This window comes from Scyliorhinus torazame, chromosome 8 (assembly GCF_047496885.1).
Source record: "Scyliorhinus torazame isolate Kashiwa2021f chromosome 8, sScyTor2.1, whole genome shotgun sequence".
Lineage (NCBI taxonomy): Eukaryota > Metazoa > Chordata > Chondrichthyes > Carcharhiniformes > Scyliorhinidae > Scyliorhinus > Scyliorhinus torazame.
The window spans coordinates 158,780,964-158,805,138 of NC_092714.1; the positions used below are offsets into that span (position 1 = coordinate 158,780,964).

Sequence of the window (24,175 nt, forward strand, 5' to 3'; positions counted from 1 at the left end):
CATCCGGACCTGGGGACTTGTCCACCTGAATGCCTTTTAGAATACCCAAAACTTCCCCCTTCCTTATGCCGACTTGACCCAGAGTATTTAAACATCCATCCCGAGCGTCAACATCCATCATGTCCCTCTCCTTGGTGAATACCGATGCAAAGTACTCATTAAGAATCTCACCCATTTCCTCTGACTTCACGCATAAATTCCCTCTTTTGTCTTTGAGTGGGCCAATCCTTTCTCTAGTTACCCTCTTGCTCCTTATGTACGAATAAAAGGCTTGGGATTTTCCTTAACCCTGTTAGCCAAAGATATTTCATGACCCCTTTTAACCCTCTTTATTGCGCGTTTGAGATTTGTCCTACTTTCCCGATATTCCTCCAAAGCTTCATCAGTTTAAAGTCGCCTAGATCTTATGTATGCTTCCTTTTTCATCTTAGCTAGTCTCACAATTCCACCCGTCATCCATGGTTCCCTAATCTTGTCAGGATCCAGAATTCTTGTGACATGGATTTCACCAGCTACTTGATCTTTATTCTTGGCAAACAATGATAACTCAATATCTCTCCACCCAGAAATCTGTTACTTGACTCCTTGAGGTGTCCCTCTGTTCCCAACACAGCCAAACCCATCTTTGCTGTAGTTTTGTCTCAGGTCACAAGACAACACAAACTGTAAAAACCCTGCATGAAGTGGCCAAGACCGGAGGCAGGTACAGAAGCAGAAATTTGCAATTATCTGCAGCAGGAGGGACCAGCTCATGGGACCACAGCAAGTGGGTAACATCTTGGAAATGCTTGTCAAATTGAGGCTTACTTGCAGTAAATACAGTTAAATCGCTGGCTTTGAAAGCAGACCAAGGCAGGCCAGCAGCATGGTTCAATTCCCGTAACAGCCTCCCCGAACAGGCGGCGGAATGTGGCGACTAGGGGCTTTTCACAGTAACTTCATTTGAAGCCTACTTGTGACAATAAGCGATTTTCATTTCATTTCATTTCACGGGGCAGCATGGTAGCCCAAATGGATAGCACTGTGGCTTCACAGTGCCAGTGTCCCAGGTTCGATTTCCCGCTAGGTCTCTGGCTGTGTGCGAAGTTTGCATGTTCTCCCAGTGTCTTTGTTTCCTCCGGGTGCTCCGGTTTCCGCCCACAGTCCAAGGACGTGCAGGGTAGATGGATTTGCCATGTTAAATTGTCCTTAGTGACCAAAAAGGATAGGAGGGGTTATTGGGTTATGGGGGTAGGGTGGAAGTGAGGGCTTAAGTGGGTTGGTGCAGACTCGATGGGCCGAATGGCCTCTTTCTGCACTGTATGTTCTATGTTCTAAGCACCAGTGGACACCTCTATAGTAGTTGGAACAGGCAGCTGCTCAAGATTCGAGTAACACCTCACAGTCAAGAACCTCTCTGAGTTAGACACGTACTCTGACCAGGCAACAACAAGCCAACTTCAATCTTGGAATCAGCACAGAATTCAAACAAACAAAGAAAGAACAAAGAAAAGTACAGCACAGGAACAGGCCCTTCGGCCCTCCAAGCCCGTGCCGACCATGCTGCCCGACTCAACTACAATCTTCTACACTTCCTGGGTCCGTATCCCTCTATTCCCATCCTATTCATGTATCTGTCAAGATGCCCTTTAAATGTCCCTATCGTCCCTGCTTCCACCACCTCCTCCGGTAGCGAGTTCCAGGCACCCACTACCCTCTGTGTAAAAAACTTGCCTCGTACATCTACTCTAAACATTGCCCCTCTCACCTTAAACCTCTGCCCCCTAGTAATTGACCCCTCTACCCTGGGGAAAAGCCTCTGACTATCCACTCTGTCTCTGCCCCTCACAATTTTGTAGACCTCTATCAGGTCGCCCCTCAACCTCCTTCGTTCCAGTGAGAACAAACTGAGTTTATTCAACCGCTCCTCATAGCTAATGCCCTCCATACCAGGCAACATTCTGGTAAATCTCTTCTGCACCCTCTCTAAAGCCTCCACATCCTTCTGGTAGTGTGGCGACCAGAATTGAACACTATACTCCAAGTGTGGCCTAACTAAGGTTCTATACAGCTGCAACATGACTTGCCAATTCTTGTACTCAATGCCCCGGCCAATGAAGGCAAGCATGCCGTATGCCTTCTTGACTACCTTCTCCACCTGTGTTGCCCCTTTCAGTGACCTGTGGACCTGTACTCCTAGATCTCTTTGACTTTCAATACTCTTGAGGGTTCTACCATTCACTGTATATTCCCTACCTGCATTACACCTTCCAAAATGCATTACCTCACATTTGTCAGGATTAAACTCCATCTGCCATCTCTCCGCCCAAGTCTCCAAACAATCTAAATCCTGCTGTATCCTCTGACAGTCCTCATCGCTATCCGCAATTCCACCAACCTTTGTGTCGTCTGCAAACTTACTAATCAGACCAGTTACATTTTCCTCCAAATCATTTATATATACTACAAACAGCAAAGGTCCCAGCACTGATCCCTGTGGAACACCACTGGTCACAGTCCTCCAATTAGAAAAGCATCCTTCTATTGCTACTCTCTGCCTTCTATGACCTAGCCAGTTCGTATCCACCTTGCCAGCTCACCCCTGATCCCGTGTGACTTCACCTTTTGTACTGGTCTACCATGAGGGACCTTGTCAAAGGCCTTACTGAAGTCCATATAGACAACATCCACTGCCCTACCTGCATCAATCAACTCAGTGACCTCCTCGAAAAACTCTATCAAGTTAGTGAGACACGACCTCCCCTTCACAAAACCATGCTGCCTCTCACTAATACGTCCATTTGCTTCCAAATGGGAGTAGATCCTGTCTCGAAGAATTCTCTCCAGTAATTTCCCTACCACTGGCCTGTAGTTCCCGGGATTATCCTTGCTACCCTTCTTAAACAGAGGAACAACATTGGCTATTCTCCAGTCCTCCGGGGCATCCCCTGAAGACAGTGAGGATCCAAATATTTCTGTCAAGGCCTCAGCAATTTCCTCTCCAGCCTCCTTCAGTATTCTGGGGTAGATCCCATCAGGCCCTGGGGACTTATCTACCTTAATATTTTTTAAGACACCCAACACCTCGACTTTTTGGATCTCAATGTGACCCAGGCTATCTACACACCCTTCTCCAGACTCAACATCTACCAATTTCTTCTCTTTGGTGAATACTGATGCAAAGTATTCATTTAGTACCTCGCCCATTTCCTCTGGCTCCACACATAGATTCCCTTGCCTATCCTTCAGTGGGCCAACCCTTTCCCTGGCTACCCTCTTGCTTTTTATGTACGTGTAAAAAGCCTTGGGCTTTTCCTTAACCCTATTTGCCAATGACTTTTCATGACCCCTTCTAGCCCTCCTGACTCCTTGCTTAAGTTCCTTCCTACTTTCCTTATATTCCATGCAGGCTTCGTCTGTTCCCAGCCTTTTAGCCCTGACAAATGCCTCCTTTTTCTTTTTGACGAGGCCTACAATATCTCTCGTTATCCAAGGTTCCCGAAAATTGCCGTATTTAGCCTTCTTCCTCACAGGAACATGCCGGTCCTGAATTCCTTTCAACTGACACTTGAAAGCCTCCCACATGTCAGATGTTGATTTGCCCTCAAACATCCGCCCCCAATCTATGTTCTTCAGTTCCCGCCTAATATTGTTATAATTAGCCATCCCCCAATTTAGCACATTCATCCTAGGACCACTCTTATCCTTGTCCACCAGTACTTTAAAACTTACTGAATTGTGGTCACTGTTACCGAAATGCTCCCCTACTGAAACATCTACCACCTGGCCGGGCTCATTCCCCAATACCAGGTCAAGTACCGCTCTTTCCCTAGTTGGACTGTCTACATATTGCTTTAAGAAGCCCTCCTGGATGCTCCTTACAAACTCCACCCCGTCTAAGCCCCTGGCACTAAGCGAGTCCCAGTCAATATTGGGGAAGTTGAAGTCTCCCATCACCACAACCCTGTTGTTTTTACTCTTTTCCAAAATCTGTCTACCTATCTGCTCCTCTATCTCCCGCTGGCTGTTGGGAGGCCTGTAGTAAACCCCCAACATTGTGACTGCACCCTTCTTATTCCCGATCTCTACCCATATAGCCTCACTGCCCTCTGAGGTGTCCTCCCGCAGTACATCTGTGATATTCTCCCTAACCAGTAGTGCAACTCCGCCTCCCCTTTTACATCCCCCTCTAAATCCTGGAACGTTGAGCTGCCAATCCTGCCCTTCCCTCAACCAGGTCTCTGGATGGCAACAACATCATAGTTCCAAGTACTAATCCAAGCTCTAAGTTCATCTGCCTTACCTGTAATACTTCTTGCATTAAAACATATGCACTTCAGGCCACCAGACCCGCTGTGTTCAGCAACTTCTCCCTGTCTGCTCTGCCTCAGAGCCCCACTGTCCCTATTCCCTAGTTCTCCCTCAATGCTCTCACCTTCTGACCTATTGCTCCCGTGCCCACCCCCCTGCCATACTAGTTTAAACCCTCCCGTGTGACACGAGCAAACCTCGCGGCCAGGATATTTATGCCTCTCTGGTTTAGATGCAACCCGTCCTTCTTATATAGGTCACACCTGCCCCGGAAGAGCTCCCAGTGGTCCAGATAACGGAAACCCTTCCTCCGACACCAGCTGTTTAGCCACGTGTTCAGCTGCTCTATCTTCCTATTTCTAGCCTCACTGGCACGTGGCACAGGGAGTAATCCCAAGATTTGTCTTTTAACTTTCTGCCTAGCTGTCTGAACTCCTGCTGCAGGGCCTCATGCCCCTTCCTGCCTATGTCATTAGTACCAATATGTACAACGACCTCTGCCTGTTTGCCCTCCCCCTTCAGGATGCCCTCTACCCGTTCGGAGACATCCTGGACCCTGGCACCAGGAAGGCAACATACCATCCTGGAGCCTCTTTCACATCCACAGAAGCGCCTATCTGTGCCCCTGACTATAGAGTCCCCTATTACTATTGCTCTTCTGCGCTTTGACCCTCCCTTCTGAACATCAGAGCCAGCCGTGGTGCCACTGCTCTGGCTGCTGCTGTTTTCCCCTGATAGGCTATCCCCCCCGACAGTATCCAAAGGGGTATACCTGTTCGAGAGGGGGACAACCACAGGGGATTCCTGCACTGACTGCCTGCCCTTTCTGGTGGTCACCCATTTCTCTGCCTGCACCTTGGGTGTGACCACATTTATATAACTGCGATCTATGACGCTTTCCGCCACCTGCATGCTCCTACGTGCATCCAATTGCTGCTCCAACCGAACCATGCGGTCTGTGAGGAGCTCCAGTTGGGTGCACTTTCTGCAGATGAAGCCATCCGTGACGCTGGAAGCCTCCCGGACCTGCCACATCTCACAGTCAGAGCACTGCACCCCTCTAACTGACATTGCGTCAATTAATTAAAATGAAAAGTTTTTTAATTTTTTCAAAGTTACTGTTAACTATCTGTTTCCTAGCACTAGATTTCTAATATAAATGCGAAAGCTAAATATAGTACTCTCCGATCTCTGGCTTAGATACCCCTCTAAATTATAATTAAGTAATTATGTTTAATTAGTTACCAATGCTTAATTTTTTAATTTAGTGTAGATTCCCAACCAGCCACTCAGGTCGCAGCTTTTCTGTGATGTCACTTCAGTTTCCACCCCCCCCCCCCACCCCCCCCCCCCCCCCACCCCCACACACACAATTTGAAAAAGGTATAAAAGTAAAAATGAGTAAAAATCACTTACTTACCTTCTGAGTTTCTTAGATGTTCTCAGGTTCTCTCCCTGACAGAGAGAACAAGAGGTCCGTGTCCAGCATCCACGTGTGGCGCTGGGCATGGCCTGTCCCAAACATCACATCCATGTAGTGTGGAGCATGGTCGGAGATAACGATTGTAGAGTATTCCGCTCCCTTGATTTCTGCAAGGACCGATTTTCCCCACTGCAAAGAATTCGATACAGGTGTACACCTTGTGCCCCTGTGAAAAGTATGAAAATTCCTTTTCTCTCGGGTGCAGGAACCTCCATGGGTTCATCTACTCCATAAAAGCTCCTAGTTCCCTCGCCATGCCAGTCTTTTTTCCTGCTCTGGGGTTTGATCGGTCGGTCAGTGGGTCCAGCACGCAGTTAAAGTTGCCCCCCATGATCAGTCGGTGTGTGTCAATGTCGGGGATTTCCGCCATGGTCTTCTTCACCAGTACGACCGGTGCCCCTTCCAGGACACTGGTGACCATGACGTACCGTCCCCCTGGGTCCGTAAACGTCTTGGTTTCATTAAACCTTGTCCTCTTGTTAGTTAGTATTGCTACCCCCCTAGCCCTCATCCCGTAACATGAATGGTACGTCTGTCCCACCCAGCCTTTCCTTACCAGCAGTCGGTCCTTCTACCTCAGGTGCGTCTCTTGTAGGTAGATTATGTCTGCTTTTAGGTAGGCGAAGACTCTGGATCTTTTCACTGTGCCGTTGAGTCCCCTTACGTTCCAGGTAACAATCCCGGTCTTGCGGGATCACCCATACTTACCTTGTGCACGCGCCCCTGCACTCCGGGGTTTCTCTTTGTTAGGGGGCCATCCAAAATGGCCGCGGTCGCCGCTCTCACCATGAGGTCGGGCCCCAGCGTTCCGTGATTTCCCTTTGTCCAAGGGGCACCCAACATGGCTGCCAGCTATGTGTGTGCCACGTGCATGCTGTCATGATATTCAAACACACACATCATGATAGACACACCAACAGACAAATCAGCACACACAACACGACAACCAATCATAGACAAGGACAGAGACAGTATAAGAGAAGAAACACGACACCTGGTGAGCAGTAGATCTGGAGACCAGGACAAGGACAGGATCTGATTAACATCACACACAGGGAGTCACCACGTGCAGAGTATCAAGACAGAACTGTAAATAACAAGTTGAAATAAAACAGCGTTGTACCAAATACAACCGTGTTGGTTCATCTGTACATCAGAACACCCAACACTACATGGTACAGGAGTGGATCGATACCTGCCGGCAAACTTGCCATCCTGAGATATGGACATCACCAACAAACCGCAACCGTTGCAAGTCGCTGGGAACCTTGGCACCAATTGGAAGGTTTTCAAGCAGCGATTTGAACTGTACATGCGAGCCAACGAGAAACAGAGTGCCTCGGACGAAACAAAGATTGCAATGCTCCTCACCACCGCAGGTCAGCACACCATCGATGTATTCAACTCACTGGTGTTCACGGAAGGCGAGAACCAATCCAAGTATGACACGGTCCTCCTCAAGCTAGACCAGCACTTTAACATTGAAGTGAATGAAAGGTTTGAAAGGTATATCTTTCAGCAACGCCTGCAAGGTAAGGATGAGCTCTTTCAACCCTTTCTGACGCACCTCCGCATACTCGCGCAGTCCTGCGGTTACGGCAACACCTCAGAGTCCATGATCCGGGACCAGATTGTTTTTGGCGTTGCCTCCAGTGGCCTACGCCAGCAGCTTCTTAAAATTAAAGGCCTGACCTTAGCGTCTGCGGTGGAAGCTTGTGTCCTCCATGAAAATGCAACCAGCCGTTTTGCCCAATTTCAGGCGACCGAGTCGGCACGGAGGGGGTCCATAGCTGTTGAATCGGCAAGCCAGGCCACCCACAAGGCCGAACGCTTCCAGGCAATTGATTATCTCCCGGCCCGCGGCCCGGACGAGGGCGGCCGTTTCCCGCGCTTTTCGCGGTCTCCCGCGCTTGTGCGCGCCAAAACCAACGGCAACATCGAGGGACGCACTCGTTGCAAGACCGAACTGCGCATGCGCAGTGGCGTAACGAACACCGTGACGTCACGACGTGCTGCAACTGTGGAGCTGCACATTTAAAAGGGCAATGTCCTGCTAAAAACCGACAATGCCCACGCTGTGGCAAGATGGGCCACTACGCTGCCTACGGTTCAACCGATGGATCCTACACATCTCCGACAGCCTCGCAGACACGTCAGGACCGTCCAGCCCGTACATCAGGACATCCAGCCAAATGACACAGATGCCTTCCGGGTTTCAGTCATTGATGTGAACAGGGTCAACACCATCAATCCGGCCGATGAATGGAGTGCCACCCTGACGGTCAACCGATCGCAGATCACTTTCCGCCTGGACACTGGCGCATCCGCCAACCTCATAGCATATTCAGCATGACATGCCATGAAGGTCAAACCACCAATCCAGCCATCCCGGTGCAAGATGGTTGACTATAATGGGAACGTCATCCCGGCCATGGGATCTTGCCAGCTCCAGGTGACACACAAAACGCACACGGCCACACTCTCGTTTGAAATAGTTGGCTCATCGAAAGATTCCTTGCTGGGCGCACAGGCATGCAAGGCTCTTCACCTTGTACAGCGAATTATGTCTCTCTCTCCAGACGACACATCCGACTTCCTGGATGCTGACTTCAACGCAAATCTCCAATCCCTCCTTGCTCACAACCAGGAGGTATTTGAAGGCATGGGGACACTGCCAGACACATACAAAATTCGCCTCAAACCGGACGCCATCCCGGTCGTTCACGCACCTCGCAGGGTTCCTGCGCCACTTAAAGACCGCCTCAAGTTGCAGCTGCAGGATCTCCAGGACCAAGGGGTCCTATCCAGGGTCACGGAGCCCACGCCATGGGTCAGCTCCATGGTGTGTGTCAAGAAGCCCTCTGGCGAGCTCCGCATCTGTATAGACCCTAAAGACCTAAATAATAACATTATGCGGGAACACTATCCCATACCTAAACGAGAGGAAATCACCAGTGAGATGGCCCAAGCCAAAATATTCACCAAACTGGATGCCTCTAAATGATTTTGGCAGATCCAACTGGACCCGTCCAGCCGAAAGCTATGTATTTTTAACACCCCTTTCGGCAGATTCTGCTACAACCGGATGCCATTTGGCATCATCTCGGCATCCGAGGTCTTCCACAGAATCATGGAGCAGATGATGGAAGGCATCGAAGGGGTACGCGTATATGTGGACGATATCATCATCTGGTCCACCACACCGCAGGAGCACATACATCGTCTCCAACGCGTTTTCGCCCGCATACGAAACAATGGCCTGCGCCTCAACCGCGCCAAGTGTGCCTTTGGCCAGACCGAATTGAAGTTCCGAGGGGACCACATCTCCCAATCAGGGGTCCGTCCCGATGCGGACAAGGTAAGCGCCATCACAGCCATGCCGCGGCCGGCCGACAAAAAAGCTGTACTACGATTCCTGGGCATGGTCAACTTCCTCGGGAAATTCATTCCCAACCTTGCTTCCCACACAACGGCTCTGCACCATCTCGTAAAGAAATCTACAGAGTTCCAGTAGCAACACACACACCAGCTGGAATGAGAGAAGCTCAAACACAAACTTGCCATGGCGTCAGTGTTGGCGTTCTTCGACACGTCTCGTCCCACCAAAATCTCAACTGATGCCAGCAAATCTGGTATTGGAGCAGTGCTCCTGCAGAGGGATAACACGTCGTCATGGGCCCCGGTTGCATCACGGGCCATGACCCCTACGGAACAGCGCTACGCGCAAATTGAAAAAGAATGCCTGGGCTTGCTAACTGGTTTGGACAAGTTCCACGATTATGTGTATGGTCTTCCACGATTCATGGTCGAAACTGACCACCGCCCCCTGGTCAGCATAATAAACATGGACCTGAACGACATGACCCCTTGCCTCCAGCGCATCTTACTTAAACTCAGGAGGTATGATTTCCAACTGGTCTACACTCCAGGGAAGGACCTCATCGTGGCGGATACCCTATCCCGAGCAATGAGTACACCACCAGATGCGGAGGGGTTCGTATGTCAAGTTGAGGCACACGTGGCTTTGACAGCCGCAAATCTGCCGGCTGACGACCCCAGTCTGGCCCACATACGCGCAGAGACAGCGGCCGACCACCTTCTACAGTGAGTGATGCGCCACATGCCACATGACGGAAGGTTGGCTCAAAGGGCAGTGCCCACAGTTCAATAATGTGCGAGATGACCTAACCACCATTGATGGGATCCTTCTGAAGCTAGACAGGATCGTTATTCCGCACAGTATGCGGCAGATGATTCTCAATCAAATACACGAAGGCCACTTGGGAGTTGAGAAGTGCAGATGGAGGGCCCGAGAGGCGGTATATTGGCCGGGCATTAATGACGATATTGCCAACATGGTACTCAATTGCACAACCTGCCAGAGGTTTCAGCTGGCGCAACCTCCTGAGACGCTTCTGCCCCATGAGCTGGTGACGTCCCCCTGGGCGAAGGTGGGTGTCGACCTATTTCACGCGCTTGGCATGGACTATATTATCATCATAGACTATTTCTCCAATTACCCAGAAGTCATACCCCGACACGATCTGACGTCGTCTGCAGTCATCAGGGCCTGCAAGGACACCTTTGCTCGCCACGGCATTCCGATGACTGTCATGTCGGACAATGGGCCCTGTTTCGCCAGCCGTGACGCCCTTGTATCTCGACCCACCCTTGAGACGGTCAACCCGAATTCGTCGCACACCTACTAGATTGGACTTCTGAGACTGTTCACACGTTAAAGTTGAAACACTATTGTATTGTAACATGTTACTGTTTTATCATTCCAGATATCGTTTGACCGGACCACACTTCAAAGTTTTTCGTCTTCCTGTTTTGTTATGGTACAACCTCGTTAGCATGACACACCCGACATCGCCCCATGTATATAGTTACGCCACATGCACCTGCTGTAAATATCACGCACACACACTTTTAGATGCACTCACGACACATTCGTATTTATAACCACGTAGGCACATAATTTTGTAAAAAATGGGGGATGTCATGATATTCAAACACACACATCATGATAGACACACCAACAGACAAATCAGCACACGCAACACGACAACCAATCATAGACAAGGACAGAGACAGTATAAGAGAGGAAACACGACACCTGGTGGCCAGTAGATCTGGAGACCAGGACAAGGACAGGACCTGATTAACATCACACACAGGGAGTCACCACGTGCAGAGTATCAAGACAGAACTGTAAATAACAAGTTGAAATAAAACAGCGTTGTACCAAATACAACCGTGTTGGTTCATCTGTACATCAGAACACCCAACACTACAGATGCGCCCCTGCATTCCGGGGTCTCCCTTCACCCTGGTGCTCTCTCGAGTGGCTGTTTGCAGCACCATCTTAGTTCCTCGCTCTGCTCCATGCCTGCCGAGGCCTGTGCCGTTCTGTTTCTCAACCTCAACCTTCTCGTTGCTTCTCTTTTGTTCTGCGCTCCCCCCTCCCCCTCTTCCCACCCCCCCGTCTCTCTGTCCCCTCCCTGTGCTCTTCCTCCCCTTCTGCCCCCCTCCCCCTCTTTGCACCAGGCGCTCCCTCTCCCCTGAACTAGTCTGAACTAGCCTTGTGTATCTTGAAGTCCAATTAACCACGTCGATAATATCGTTTTTTTTGCTGGGATTTGGACATTTTGAACTGGCCTTTCCTTCTGTGAAATAGCACATGGGAGAATTTTATCTACTCAATCATTGTGTGTGTCACATCATTGTGCTCCCTACTCATGATTCATATCTTTCCCTCAAGGCCTACAGGAAATTGATAAATGAGAAGAGAGAAAACAGGGAAGAGGCACTTCTACCGGGCCTGGGACTCAGCAACAATCAGCTCTTCTTTTTAAGTTACGCACACGTGAGTTATCTCTCACGCCAGTTATTCCCAAAATAAACAATGAGAGTGCGCTCAGATAACCCGAATAATCATGGATCAACCATGCCCTGGGTGGAGGAAATGACTCTTGAAGGAAGCAGATATTTGCAATGCAAATATTGGGCCTGTTGTAGATTAATGTGACAGCATGAAGCACATTTAGATAGACTAATGATTTTTGACATTTTGGAGCTGCCACAGGAAATAGCACTGAAAGCCTGTGCTCCAGAACTTGCCGCACCCCAAGCCAAGCTGTTCCAGTACAGCTACAACACTGGCATCTACCCGGCAATGTGGAAAATTGTTCAGGTGTGTCCTGTACACAAGAAACAGGACAAACCCAACCCAGCCAATTACCGCCCTATCAGTCTACTGTACATTATCAGCAAACTGATGGAAGGAGCCATTAACAGTGCTATCAAGCAGCACTTGCTCAGCAATAACCTGCTCAGTTTGGGTTCCGCCAGGGTCACTCAGCTCCTGATCTCATTACAGCCTTGGTTCAACCATGGACAAAAGAGCTGAATGCCAGAGGTGAGGTGAGTGACTGCCCTTTACATCAAGGCATCATTTGACCGCGTATGGCATTAAGGAGCCCTAGCTAAACTGGAGTCGATGGGAATCAGGGGGAAACTCTCCGCTGGTTGGAATCATACCTGGCACAAAGCAGAATGATTATGACTGGGGCTGTTTAGCACAGGGCTAAATCGCTGGCTTTGAAAGCCGACCAAGGCAGGCTAGCAGCACGGTTCAATTCCTGTAACAGCCTCCCCGAACAGGCGCCGGAATGTGGCGACTAGGGGCTTTTCACAGTAACTTCATTTGAAGCCTACTCGTGACAATAAGCAATTTTCATTTCATTTCATTATGGTAGTTGGAGGTCAATCATCTCAGTTCCAGGACATCACTGTAGGAGTTCCTCAGGGTTGTGTCCTAGGCTGAACCATCTTCAGCTGCTTCATCAATGACCTTCAATCCATCATAAGGTCAGCTGTGTGATGTTTGCAGATGACTGCACAATGTTTAGCACCATTCGCAACTCCTCAGATAATGAAACAGACCATGTCCAAATGCAACAAGACCTGGACAACATCCAGGCCTGGGCTGATAAGTGGCTAGTTATATTCACACCTCACAAGTGCCAGACAAAGACCATCTCCAACAAGAGAGGATCTAACCATCGCCCCTTGACATTCAATGGCATTGCCATCCCCCATTATCAACAACCTGGGAGTTACCATTGATCAGAAACTGAACTGAACTAGCCATATTAATACTGTGGGGCTACCAGAGCAGGTCAACGGCTCGGAATCGTACGGAGAGTAACTCATCTCCTGATCCTCCAAATCCTGTCCACCATCTACAAGGCACAAGTCAGGAGTGTAATGGAATATTTACCACTTGCCTGGATGAGTGCAGCTTCAAAAACACTCAAGACATTTGATATCATCCAGGACAAACCAGTCCACTAGATTACTACCCCTTCCACAAACATTCACTCCTTCCACCACCAAAGAAAGGTGGCAGCCGTGTGTACCATCGACAAGGGACACACCAAGGTTCCGTAGACAGCACCTTCCAAACCCACGAGCACTACCATCTAGAAGGACAAGAGCAGCAGATACCTGGGCACTGCATCACCTGCATGTTCCCCTCCTAATCATACTCTTTACAAAGGGAGATCACTCTCTACATGGGGAGATCACTCTCTACACAGGGAGATCACTCTCTACACAGGGAGATCACTCTCTACACAGGGAGATCACTCTCTACACAGGGAGATCACTCTCTACACAGGGAGATCACTCTCTATGCAGGGAGATCACTCTCTACACAGGGAGATCACTCTCTACACAGGGAGATCACTTTCTACACAGGGAGATCACTCTCTACACAGGGAGATCACTCTAGACACAGCGAGATCACTCTCAACACGGGGAGATCACTCTCTACACAGGGAGATCACTCTCTACACAGGGAGATCACTCTCTACACAGGGAGATCACTCTCTACACAGGGAGATCACTCACTACACAGGGAGATCACTCGCTACACAGTGAGACCACTCTCGACAGAGGGAGATCACTCTCTACACAGGGTAATCATTCTCTATCCAGAGAGATCACTCTCTACACAGGGAGATCACTCTACACAGAGAGATCACTCTCTACACAGGGAGATCACTCTCTACACAGGGAGATCACCCTCTACACAGGGAGATCTCTCTCTACACCGGGATATCACTCTCAACACAGGGAGATCACTCTCAACACAGGGAGATCACTCTCAACAGAGGGAGATCACACTTTACACGGGGAGATCACTCGCTACACGGGGAGATCACTCTCTACACAGGGAGATCACTCTCTACACAGGGAGATCACTCTCTACACAGGGAGATCACTCTCTACACAGGGAGATCACTCTCTACACAGGCAGATCACTCTCTACACAGGGAGATCACTTTCTACACAGGGAGATCACTCTCTACACAGGGAGATCACTCTAGACACAGCGAGATCACTCTCAACACGGGGAGATCACTCTCTAAACAGGGAGATCACTCTCTACACAGGGAGATCACTCTCTACACAGGGAGATCACTCTCTACACAGGGAGATCACTCTCTACACAGGGAGATCACTCACTACACAGGGAGATCACTCGCTACACAGTGAGACCACTCTCGACAGAGGGAGATCACTCTCTACACAGGGTAATCATTCTCTATCCAGAGAGATCACTCTCTACACAGGGAGATCACTCTACACAGAGAGATCACTCTCTACACAGGGAGATCACTCTCTACACAGGGAGATCACCCTCCACACAGGGAGATCTCTCTCTACACCGGGATATCACTCTCAACACAGGGAGATCACTCTCAACAGAGGGAGATCACACTTTACACGGGGAGATCACTTGCTACACGGGGAGATCATTCTCTGCACAGGGAGATCACTCTCTACACAGGGAGATAACTCTCTACACAGGGAGATCGCTCTCTCCACAGGGAGATCTCTCTCTACACAGGGAGATCACTCTCTGCACAGGGAGATCACTCTCTACACAGGGTGATCAATCTCTACACAGGGTCATCACTCTACACAGGGAGAACACTCTCGACTCTCGACACAGGGAGATCACTCTCGACACAGGGAGATCACTCTCGACACAGGGAGATCACTCTCGACACAGGGAGATCACTCTCGACACAGGGAGATCACTCTCGACACAGGGAGATCACTCTCGACACAGGGAGATCACTCTCTACAGAGGGAGATCACACTTTACACGGGAAGATCACTCGCTACACGGGGAGATCATTCTCTACACAGGGAGAGCGCTCTCTACACAGGGAGAGCACTCTCTACACAGGGAGAGCACTCTCTACACAGGGAGAGCACTCTCTACACAGGGAGAGCACTCTCTACACAGGGAGATCACTCTCGACAAAGGAAGATCACTGTCTACACAGGGTGATCACTCTCTACACAGAGAGATCACTCTCTACACTGGGAGATCACTCTCTACACAGAGAGATCACTCTCTACACTGGGAGATCACTCTCTACACTGGGAGATCACTCTCTACACTGGGAGATCACTCTCTACACTGGGAGATCACTCTCTACACTGGGAGATCACTCTCTACACTGGGAGACCACTCTCTACACTGGGAGATCACTCTCTACACTGGGAGATCACTCTCTACACTGGGAGATCACTCTCTACACTGGGAGATCACTCTCTACACTGGGAGATCACTCTCTACACAGGGAGATCAATCTCTGCACAGGGAGATCACTCTCCACACAGGGAGATCACTCTCTACACAAGGAGAACACTCTACATAGGGAGATCACTCTCTACACAGGGAGATCACTCTCTACACAGGCAGATAACTCTCTACCCAGGGAGATCACTCTCTACCCAGGGAGATCACTCTCTACCCAGGGAGATCACTCTCTACACTGGGAGATCACTCTCTACACTGGGAGATCACTCTCTACACTGGGAGATCACTCTCTACACTGGGAGATCACTCTCTACACTGGGAGATCACTCTCTACACTGGGAGATCACTCTCTAGACTGGGAGATCACTCTATACACAGGGAGATCAATCTCTGCACAGGAGATCACTCTCCACACAGGGAGATCACTCTCCACACAGGGAGATCACTCTCTACACAAGGAGAACACTCTACATAGGGAGATCACTCTCTACATAGGGAGATCACCCTACACTGGGAGATCACTCTCTACACAGGGATACCACTCTCTACACAGGGATATCACTCTCAACACAGGGAGATCACTCTCGACACAGGGAGATCACTCTCTACACAGGGAGATCACTCTCTACACAGGGAGATCACTCTCTACACAGGGAGATCACTCTCGACACATGGAGATCACTCTCTACACAGGGATATCACTCTCTACACAGGGATATCACTCTCTACACAGAGAGATCACTCTCTACACAGGGAGATCACTCTCTACACAGGGAGATCAGTCACTAGACAGGGAGATCACTCTCTACACAGGGTGATCAGTCACTACACAGGGAGAAAACTCTACACAGGGAGATCACTCTCTACAGAGGGAGATCACCCTACACAGGGAGATCACTCTCTACACAGGGATACCACTCTACACACAGGGACATCACTCTCAACACAGGGATATCACTCTCAACACAGGGATATCACTCTCAAAACAGGGATATCACTCTCAAAACAGGGATATCACTCTCAACACAGGGATATCTCTCTCAACACAGGGAGATCACTCTCAACACAGGGAGATCACTCTCTACACAGGGAGATCACTCTCTACACAGGGAGATCACTCTCTACACAGGGAGATCACTCTCTACACAGGGAGATCACTCTGTAAACAGGGAGATCACTCTACAGAGAGAGAGCACTCTCTACACAGGGATATCACTCTCAACACAGGGATATCACTTTCAACACAGGGATATCACTCTCAACACAGGGATATCACTCTCAACACAGGGATATCTCTCTCAACACAGGGATATCACTCTCAACACAGGGAGATCACTCTCTACACAGGGAGATCACTCTCTACACAGGGAGATCACTCTCTATACAGGGAGATCACGCTCTACACTGGGAAATAACTCTCTACACAGTGGGATCACTCTCTACACAGGGAGATCACTCTACACAGAGAGAGCACTCTCTACACAGGGAGATCACTCTTTACACAGGGAAAACACTCTCTACGCAGGGAAAACACTCTCTACGCAGGGAAAACACTCTCTACACTGGGAGATCACTCTCTACACTGGGAGATCACTCTCTACACTGGGAGATCACTCTCTACACTGGGAGATCACTCTCTACACTGGGAGATCACTCTCTACACTGGGAGATCACTCTCTACACTGGGGGATCACCCTCGACCCAGGGTAATCACTCTCTCCACAGAGAGATAACTCTCTACAATGGGAGATCACTCTCTACACAGGGAGATCAATCTCTGCACAGGGAGATCACTCTCCACACAGGGAGATCACTCTCCACACAGGCAGATAACTCTCTACACAGGGAGATCACTCTCTACCCAGGGAGATCACTCTCTACACTGGGAGATCACTCTCTACACTGGGAGATCACTCTCTACACTGGGAGATCACTCTCTACACTGGGAGAACACTCTCTACACTGGGAGATCACTCTCTACACTGGGAGATCACTCTCTACACTGGGAGATCACTCTCTACACTGGGAGATCACTCTCTACACAGGGAGATCACTCTCTACCCAGGGAGATCACTCTCTACCCAGGGAGATCACTCTCTACCCAGGGAGATCACTCTCTACACTGGGAGATCACTCTCTACACTGGGAGATCACTCTCTACACTGGGAGATCACTCTCTACACTGGGAGATCACTCTCTACACTGGGAGATCACTCTCTACACTGGGAGATCACTCTCTACACTGGGAGATCACTCTCTACACTGGGAGATCACTCTCTACACAGGGAGATCACTCTCTACACAGGGAGATCACTCTCTACACAGGGAGATCACTCTCTACACAGGGAGATCACTCTCTACACTGGGAGATCACTCTCTAAACAGGGAGATCACTCTCTAAACAGGGAGATCACTCTACACAGAGAGAGGACTCTCTACACAGGGAGATCACTCTCTACGCAGGGAAAACACTCTATACGCAGGGAAAACACTCTCTACGCAGGGAAAACACTCTCTACGCAGGGAAAACACTCTCTACGCAGGGAAAACACTCTCTACACAGAGACATCACTCTCTACACTGGGGGATCACCCTCGACCCAGGGAGATCACTCTCTCCACAGAGAGATAACTCTCTACAAAGGGGGATCACTCTCTACACAGGGAGAGCACTCTCGACACAGGGAGATTACTCTCGACAAGGGAGATGACTCTCGACACAGGGAGATCACTCTCTACACAGGGAGATCACTCTCTACACATGGAGATCACTCTCTACACATGGAGATCACTCTCTACACAGGGAGATCACTCTCTACGCAGGGAGATCACTCTCTACACAGGGAGATCACTCTCTACACAGGGAGATCACTCGCTACACAGGAAGATCACTCTCTACACTGGGAGATCACTCACTACACAGGGAGAAAACTCTACACAAAGAGATCACTCTCTACAGAGGGAGATCACCCTACACAGGGAGATCACTCTCAACACAGGGATATCACTCTCAACACAGGGATATCACTCTCTACACAGGGGGATCACTCTGTACACAGGTAGATCACCCTCTACACAGGGAGATCACTCTCTACACAGGGAGATCAGTCACTACACAGGGAGATCACTCTCTACACAGAGATCACTCTCTACACAGAGAGGTCACTCTACACAGGGAATTCTCTTTCTATGCGGGGAGATCACTCTCGACACAGAAAGATCACTCTCTACACAGGGAGATCACTCTCTCCACAGAGAGATCACTCTCTACACAGAGAGATCACTCTCTACACAGAGAGATCACTCTCTACACATGGAGATCACTCTCTACACAGGGAGATCACTCTCTACACAGGGAGATCACTCTCTACACAGGGAGATCACTCTCTACACAGGGAGATCACTCTCTACACAGGGAGATCACTCTCTACACAGGGAGATCACTCTCTACACAGGGAGATCACTCTCTACACAGGGAGATCACTCGCTACACAGGAAGATCACTCTCTACACTGGGAGATCACTCACTACACAGGGAGAAAACTCTACACAAAGAGATCACTCTCTACAGAGGGAGATCACCCTACACAGGGAGATCACTCTCAACACAGGGATATCACTCTCAACACAGGGATATCACTCTCTACACAGGGGGATCACTCTGTACACAGGGGGATCACTCTGTACACAGGTAGATCACCCTCTACACAGGGAGATCACTCTCTACACAGGGAGATCAGTCACTACACAGGGAGATCACTCTCTACACAGAGATCACTCTCTACACAGAGAGGTCACTCTACACAGGGAATTCTCTTTCTATGCGGGGAGATCACTCTCGACACAGAAAGATCACTCTCTACACAGGGAGATCACTCTCGACACAGGGAGATCACTCTCGACACAGGGAGGTCACTCTCGACACAGGGAGGTCACTCTCGACACAGGAAGATCACTCTCGACACAGATAGATCAATCTTTACACAAGGAGATCAATCTTTACACATGGAGATCAATCTTTACACATGGAGATCAATCTCTGCACAGGGGGATCACTCTCTACACATGGTGATCACTCACTACACAGGGAGATCACTCTCTACACAAGGAGATCGCTCTCTGCACAGGGAGATCACACTCTACACAGGGAGATCACACTCTACACAGGGAGATCACACTCTACACAGGGAGATCACTCTCTACACAGGGAGATCACTCTCTACACAGGGAGATCACTCTCTACACAGGGAGATCACTCTCTACACAGGGAGATCACTCTCTACACAGGGAGATCACTCTCTACACAGGGAGATCACTCTCTACACAGGGAGATCACTCTCTACACAGGGAGATCACTCGCTACACAGGGAGATCACTCGCTACACAGGGAGATCACTCGATACACAGGGACATCACTCGCTACACAGGGAGATCACTCGCTACACAGGGAGATCACTCACTACACAGGGAGATCACTCTCGACACAGGGAGATCACTCTCGACACAGGGAGATCACTCTCGACACAGGGAGATCACTCTCGACACAGGGAGATCACTCTCGACACAGGGAGATCACTCTCGACACAGGGAGATCACTCTCGACACAGGGAGATCACTCTCGACACAGGGAGATCACTCTCGACACAGATAGATCAATCTTTACACAAGGAGATCAATCTTTACACATGGAGATCAATATTTACACATGGAGATCAATCTCTGCACAGGGGGATCACTCTCTACACATGGTGATCACTCACTACACAGGGAGATCGCTCTCTACACAAGGAGATCGCTCTCTGCACAGGGAGATCACACTCTACACAGGGAGATCACACTCTACACAGGGAGATCACTCTCTACACAGGGAGATCACTCTCTACACAGGGAGATCACTCTCTACACAGGGAGATCACTCTCTACACAGGGAGATCACTCTCTACACAGGGAGATCACTCTCTACACAGGGAGATCACTCGCTACACAGGGAGATCACTCGATACACAGGGACATCACTCGCTACACAGGGAGATCACTCGCTACACAGGGAGATCACTCGCTACACAGGGAGATCACTCACTACACAGAGAGATCACTCACTACACAGGGAGATCACTCACTACACAGGGAGATCACTCTCTACACAGGGGGATCACTCTCTACACAGGGAGATCAGTCTCTACACATGGAGATCACTCTCTACACAGGGAGATCACTCACTACACAGGGAGATCACTCGATACACAGGGAGATCACTCGATACACAGAGACATCACTCGCTACACAGGGAGATCACTCACTACACAGGGAGATCACTCTCTACACAGGGGGATCACTCTCTACACAGGGGGATCACTCTCTACACAGGGAGATCACTCTCTGCACAGGGAGATCACTCTCTGCACAGGGAGATCACTCTCTGCACAGGGAGATCACTCTCTGCACAGGGAGATCACTCTCTGCACAGGGAGATCAACCTCTGCACAGGGAGATCAACCTCTGCACAGGGAGATCAACCTCTGCACAGGGAGATCAACCTCTGCACAGGGAGATCACTCTCGACACAGGGAGATCACTCTCGACACAGGGAGATCACTCTCGACACAGGGAGATCACACTCTACACAGGGAGATCGCACTCTACACAGGGAGATCGCTCTCTACACAGGGAGATCGTTCTCTGCACAGGGAGATCAATCTCTGCACAGGAAGATCAATCTCTGCACAGGGAGATCACACTCTGCACAGAGAGAGCACTCTCTGCACAGAGAGAGCACTCTCTGCACAGGGAGATCACTCTCTGCACAGGGAGATCACTCTCTGCACAGGGAGATCACTCTCTGCACAGGGAGATCACTCTCTGCACAGGGAGATCACTCTCTGCACAGGGAGATCACTCTCTGCACAGGGAGATCACTCTCTGCACAGGGAGATCACTCTCTGCACAGGGAGATCACTCTCTGCACAGGGAGATCACTCTCTGCACAGGGAGATCACTCTCTGCACAGGGAGATCACTCTCTGCACAGGGAGATCACTCTCTGCACAGGGAGATCACTCTCTGCACAGGGAGATCAATCTGTACACATGGAGATCAACCTCTGCACAGGGAGATCACTCTCTACACATTGTGATCACACTCTACACAGGGCGATCACACTCTACACAGGGAGATCACACTCTGCACAAGGAGATCACTCTCCACACAGGGAGATCAGTCTCCACACAGGGGGATCAATCTCCACACAGGGAGATAACTCTCCCCACAGGGAGATCACTCTCTGCACAGGGAGATCAATCTCTGCACAGGGAGATCAATCTCTACACAGGGAGATCACACTCTACACAGGGAGATCACACTCTACACAGGGAGATCACACTCTACACAGGGAGATCACACGCTACACGGGGAGATCACTCTCTGCACAGGGAGATCACTCTCTGCACAGGGAGATCACTCTCCACACAGGGGGTTCACTCTCCACACAGGGGGATCAATCTCCACACAGGGAAATAACTCTCTCCACAGGGAGATCGCTCTCTACACAGGGAGATCACTCTCTACACAGAGAGATAACTCTCTCCACAGAGAGATCACTCTCGACACAGGGAGATCACTCTCGACACAGGGAGATCACTCTCGACACAGGGAGATCACTCTCGACACAGGGAGATCACTCTCGACACAGGGAGATCACTCTCGACACAGGGAGATCACTCTCGACACAGGGAGATCACTCTCGACACAGGGAGGTCACTCTCGACACAGGGAGATCACTCTCGACACAGATAGATCAATCTTTACACAAGGAGATCAATCTTTACACATGGAGATCAATCTTTACACATGGAGATCAATCTCTGCACAGGGGGATCACTCTCTACACATGGTGATCACTCACTACACAGGGAGATCGCTCTCTGCACAAGGAGATCGCTCTCTGCACAGGGAGATCACACTCTACACAGGGAGATCACACTCTACACAGGGAGATCACTCTCTACACAGGGAGATCACTCTCTACACAGGGAGATCACTCTCTACACAGGGAGATCACTCTCTACACAGGGAGATCACTCTCTACACAGGGAGATCACTCTCTACACAGGGAGATCACTCTCTACACAGGGAGATCACTCGCTACACAGGGAGATCACTCGATACACAGGGACATCACTCGCTACACAGGGAGATCACTCGCTACACAGGGAGATCACTCGCTACACAGGGAGATCACTCTCGACACAGGGAGATCACTCTCGACACAGGGAGATCACTCTCGACACAGGGAGATCACTCTCGACACAGGGAGATCACTCTCGACACAGGGAGATCACTCTCGACACAGGGAGATCACTCTCGACACAGGGAGATCACTCTCGACACAGGGAGATCACTCTCGACACAGGGAGATCACTCTCGACACAGGGAGATCACTCTCTACACAGGGAGATCACTCTCTACACAGGGAGATCTCTCTCTACACAGGGAGATCACTCTCTACACAGGGAGATCACTCTCTACACAGGGAGATCACTCTCTACACAGGGAGATCACTCGATACACAGGGACATCACTCGCTACACAGGGAGATCACTCGCTACACAGGGAGATCACTCACTACACAGGGAGATCACTCACTACACAGGGAGATCACTCACTACACAGGGAGATCACTCACTACACAGGGAGATCACTCTCTACACAGGGGGATCACTCTCTACACAGGGAGATCAGTCTCTACACATGGAGATCACTCTCTACACAGGGAGATCACTCACTACACAGGGAGATCACTCGATACACAGGGAGATCACTCGATACACAGAGACATCACTCGCTACACAGGGAGATCACTCACTACACAGGGAGATCACTCTCTACACAGGGGGATCACTCTCTACACAGGGGGATCACTCTCTACACAGGGAGATCACTCTCTGCACAGGGAGATCACTCTCTGCACAGGGAGATCACTCTCTGCACAGGGAGATCACTCTCTGCACAGGGAGATCAACCTCTGCACAGGGAGATCAACCTCTGCACAGGGAGATCAACCTCTGCACAGGGAGATCAACCTCTGCACAGGGAGATCAACCTCTGCACAGGGAGATCACACTCTACACAGGGAGATCACACTCTACACAGGGAGATCACACTCTACACAGGGAGATCACACTCTACACAGGGAGATCACTCTCTACACATTGTGATCACACTCTACACAGGGAGATCACACTCTACACAGGGAGATCACTCTCTGCACAGGGAGATCACTCTCTGCACAGGGAGATCACTCTCTGCACAGGGAGATCACTCTCTGCACAGGGAGATCACTCTCCGCACAGGGAGATCAATCTCCCCACAGGGAGATCACTCTCTACACAGGGAGATCACTCTCGACACAGGGAGATAACTCTCCCCACAGGGAGATCACTCTCCCCACAGGGAGATCACTCTCGACACAGGGAGATCACTCTCGACACAGGGAGATCACTCTCGACACAGGGAGATCACTCTCGACACAGGGAGATCACACTCTACACAGGGAGATCACACTCTACACAGGGAGATCACACTCTACACAGGGAGATCACACTCTACACAGGGAGATCACTCTCTGCACAGGGAGATCACTCTCTGCACAGGGAGATCACTCTCTGCACAGGGAGATCACTCTCTACACAGGGAGATCACTCTCCACACAGGGGGATCACTCTCCACACAGGGGGATCAATCTCCACACAGGGAAATAATTCTCCCACAGGGAGATCACTCT

At 50.0% G+C, this 24,175-nt stretch overlaps 1 protein-coding gene across 4 annotated transcripts in view; it reads left to right on the forward strand.

The window, feature by feature from the left end:
• Window positions 1–24,175, forward strand: part of phex (phosphate regulating endopeptidase homolog, X-linked) — a 691,216-nt gene that overhangs the window by 559,024 nt on the left and 108,017 nt on the right. For 3 of the 4 annotated variants that reach the window (XM_072514452.1, XM_072514455.1, XM_072514454.1), the window contains one exon: window positions 11,538–11,642. The exons of the other annotated variant lie outside the window; for it this stretch is intronic. In XM_072514452.1, coding sequence (XP_072370553.1) covers window positions 11,538–11,642 — 105 coding nt within the window. The remainder of the gene's footprint in view (window positions 1–11,537; window positions 11,643–24,175) is intronic. 4 annotated transcript variants of the gene reach the window in all.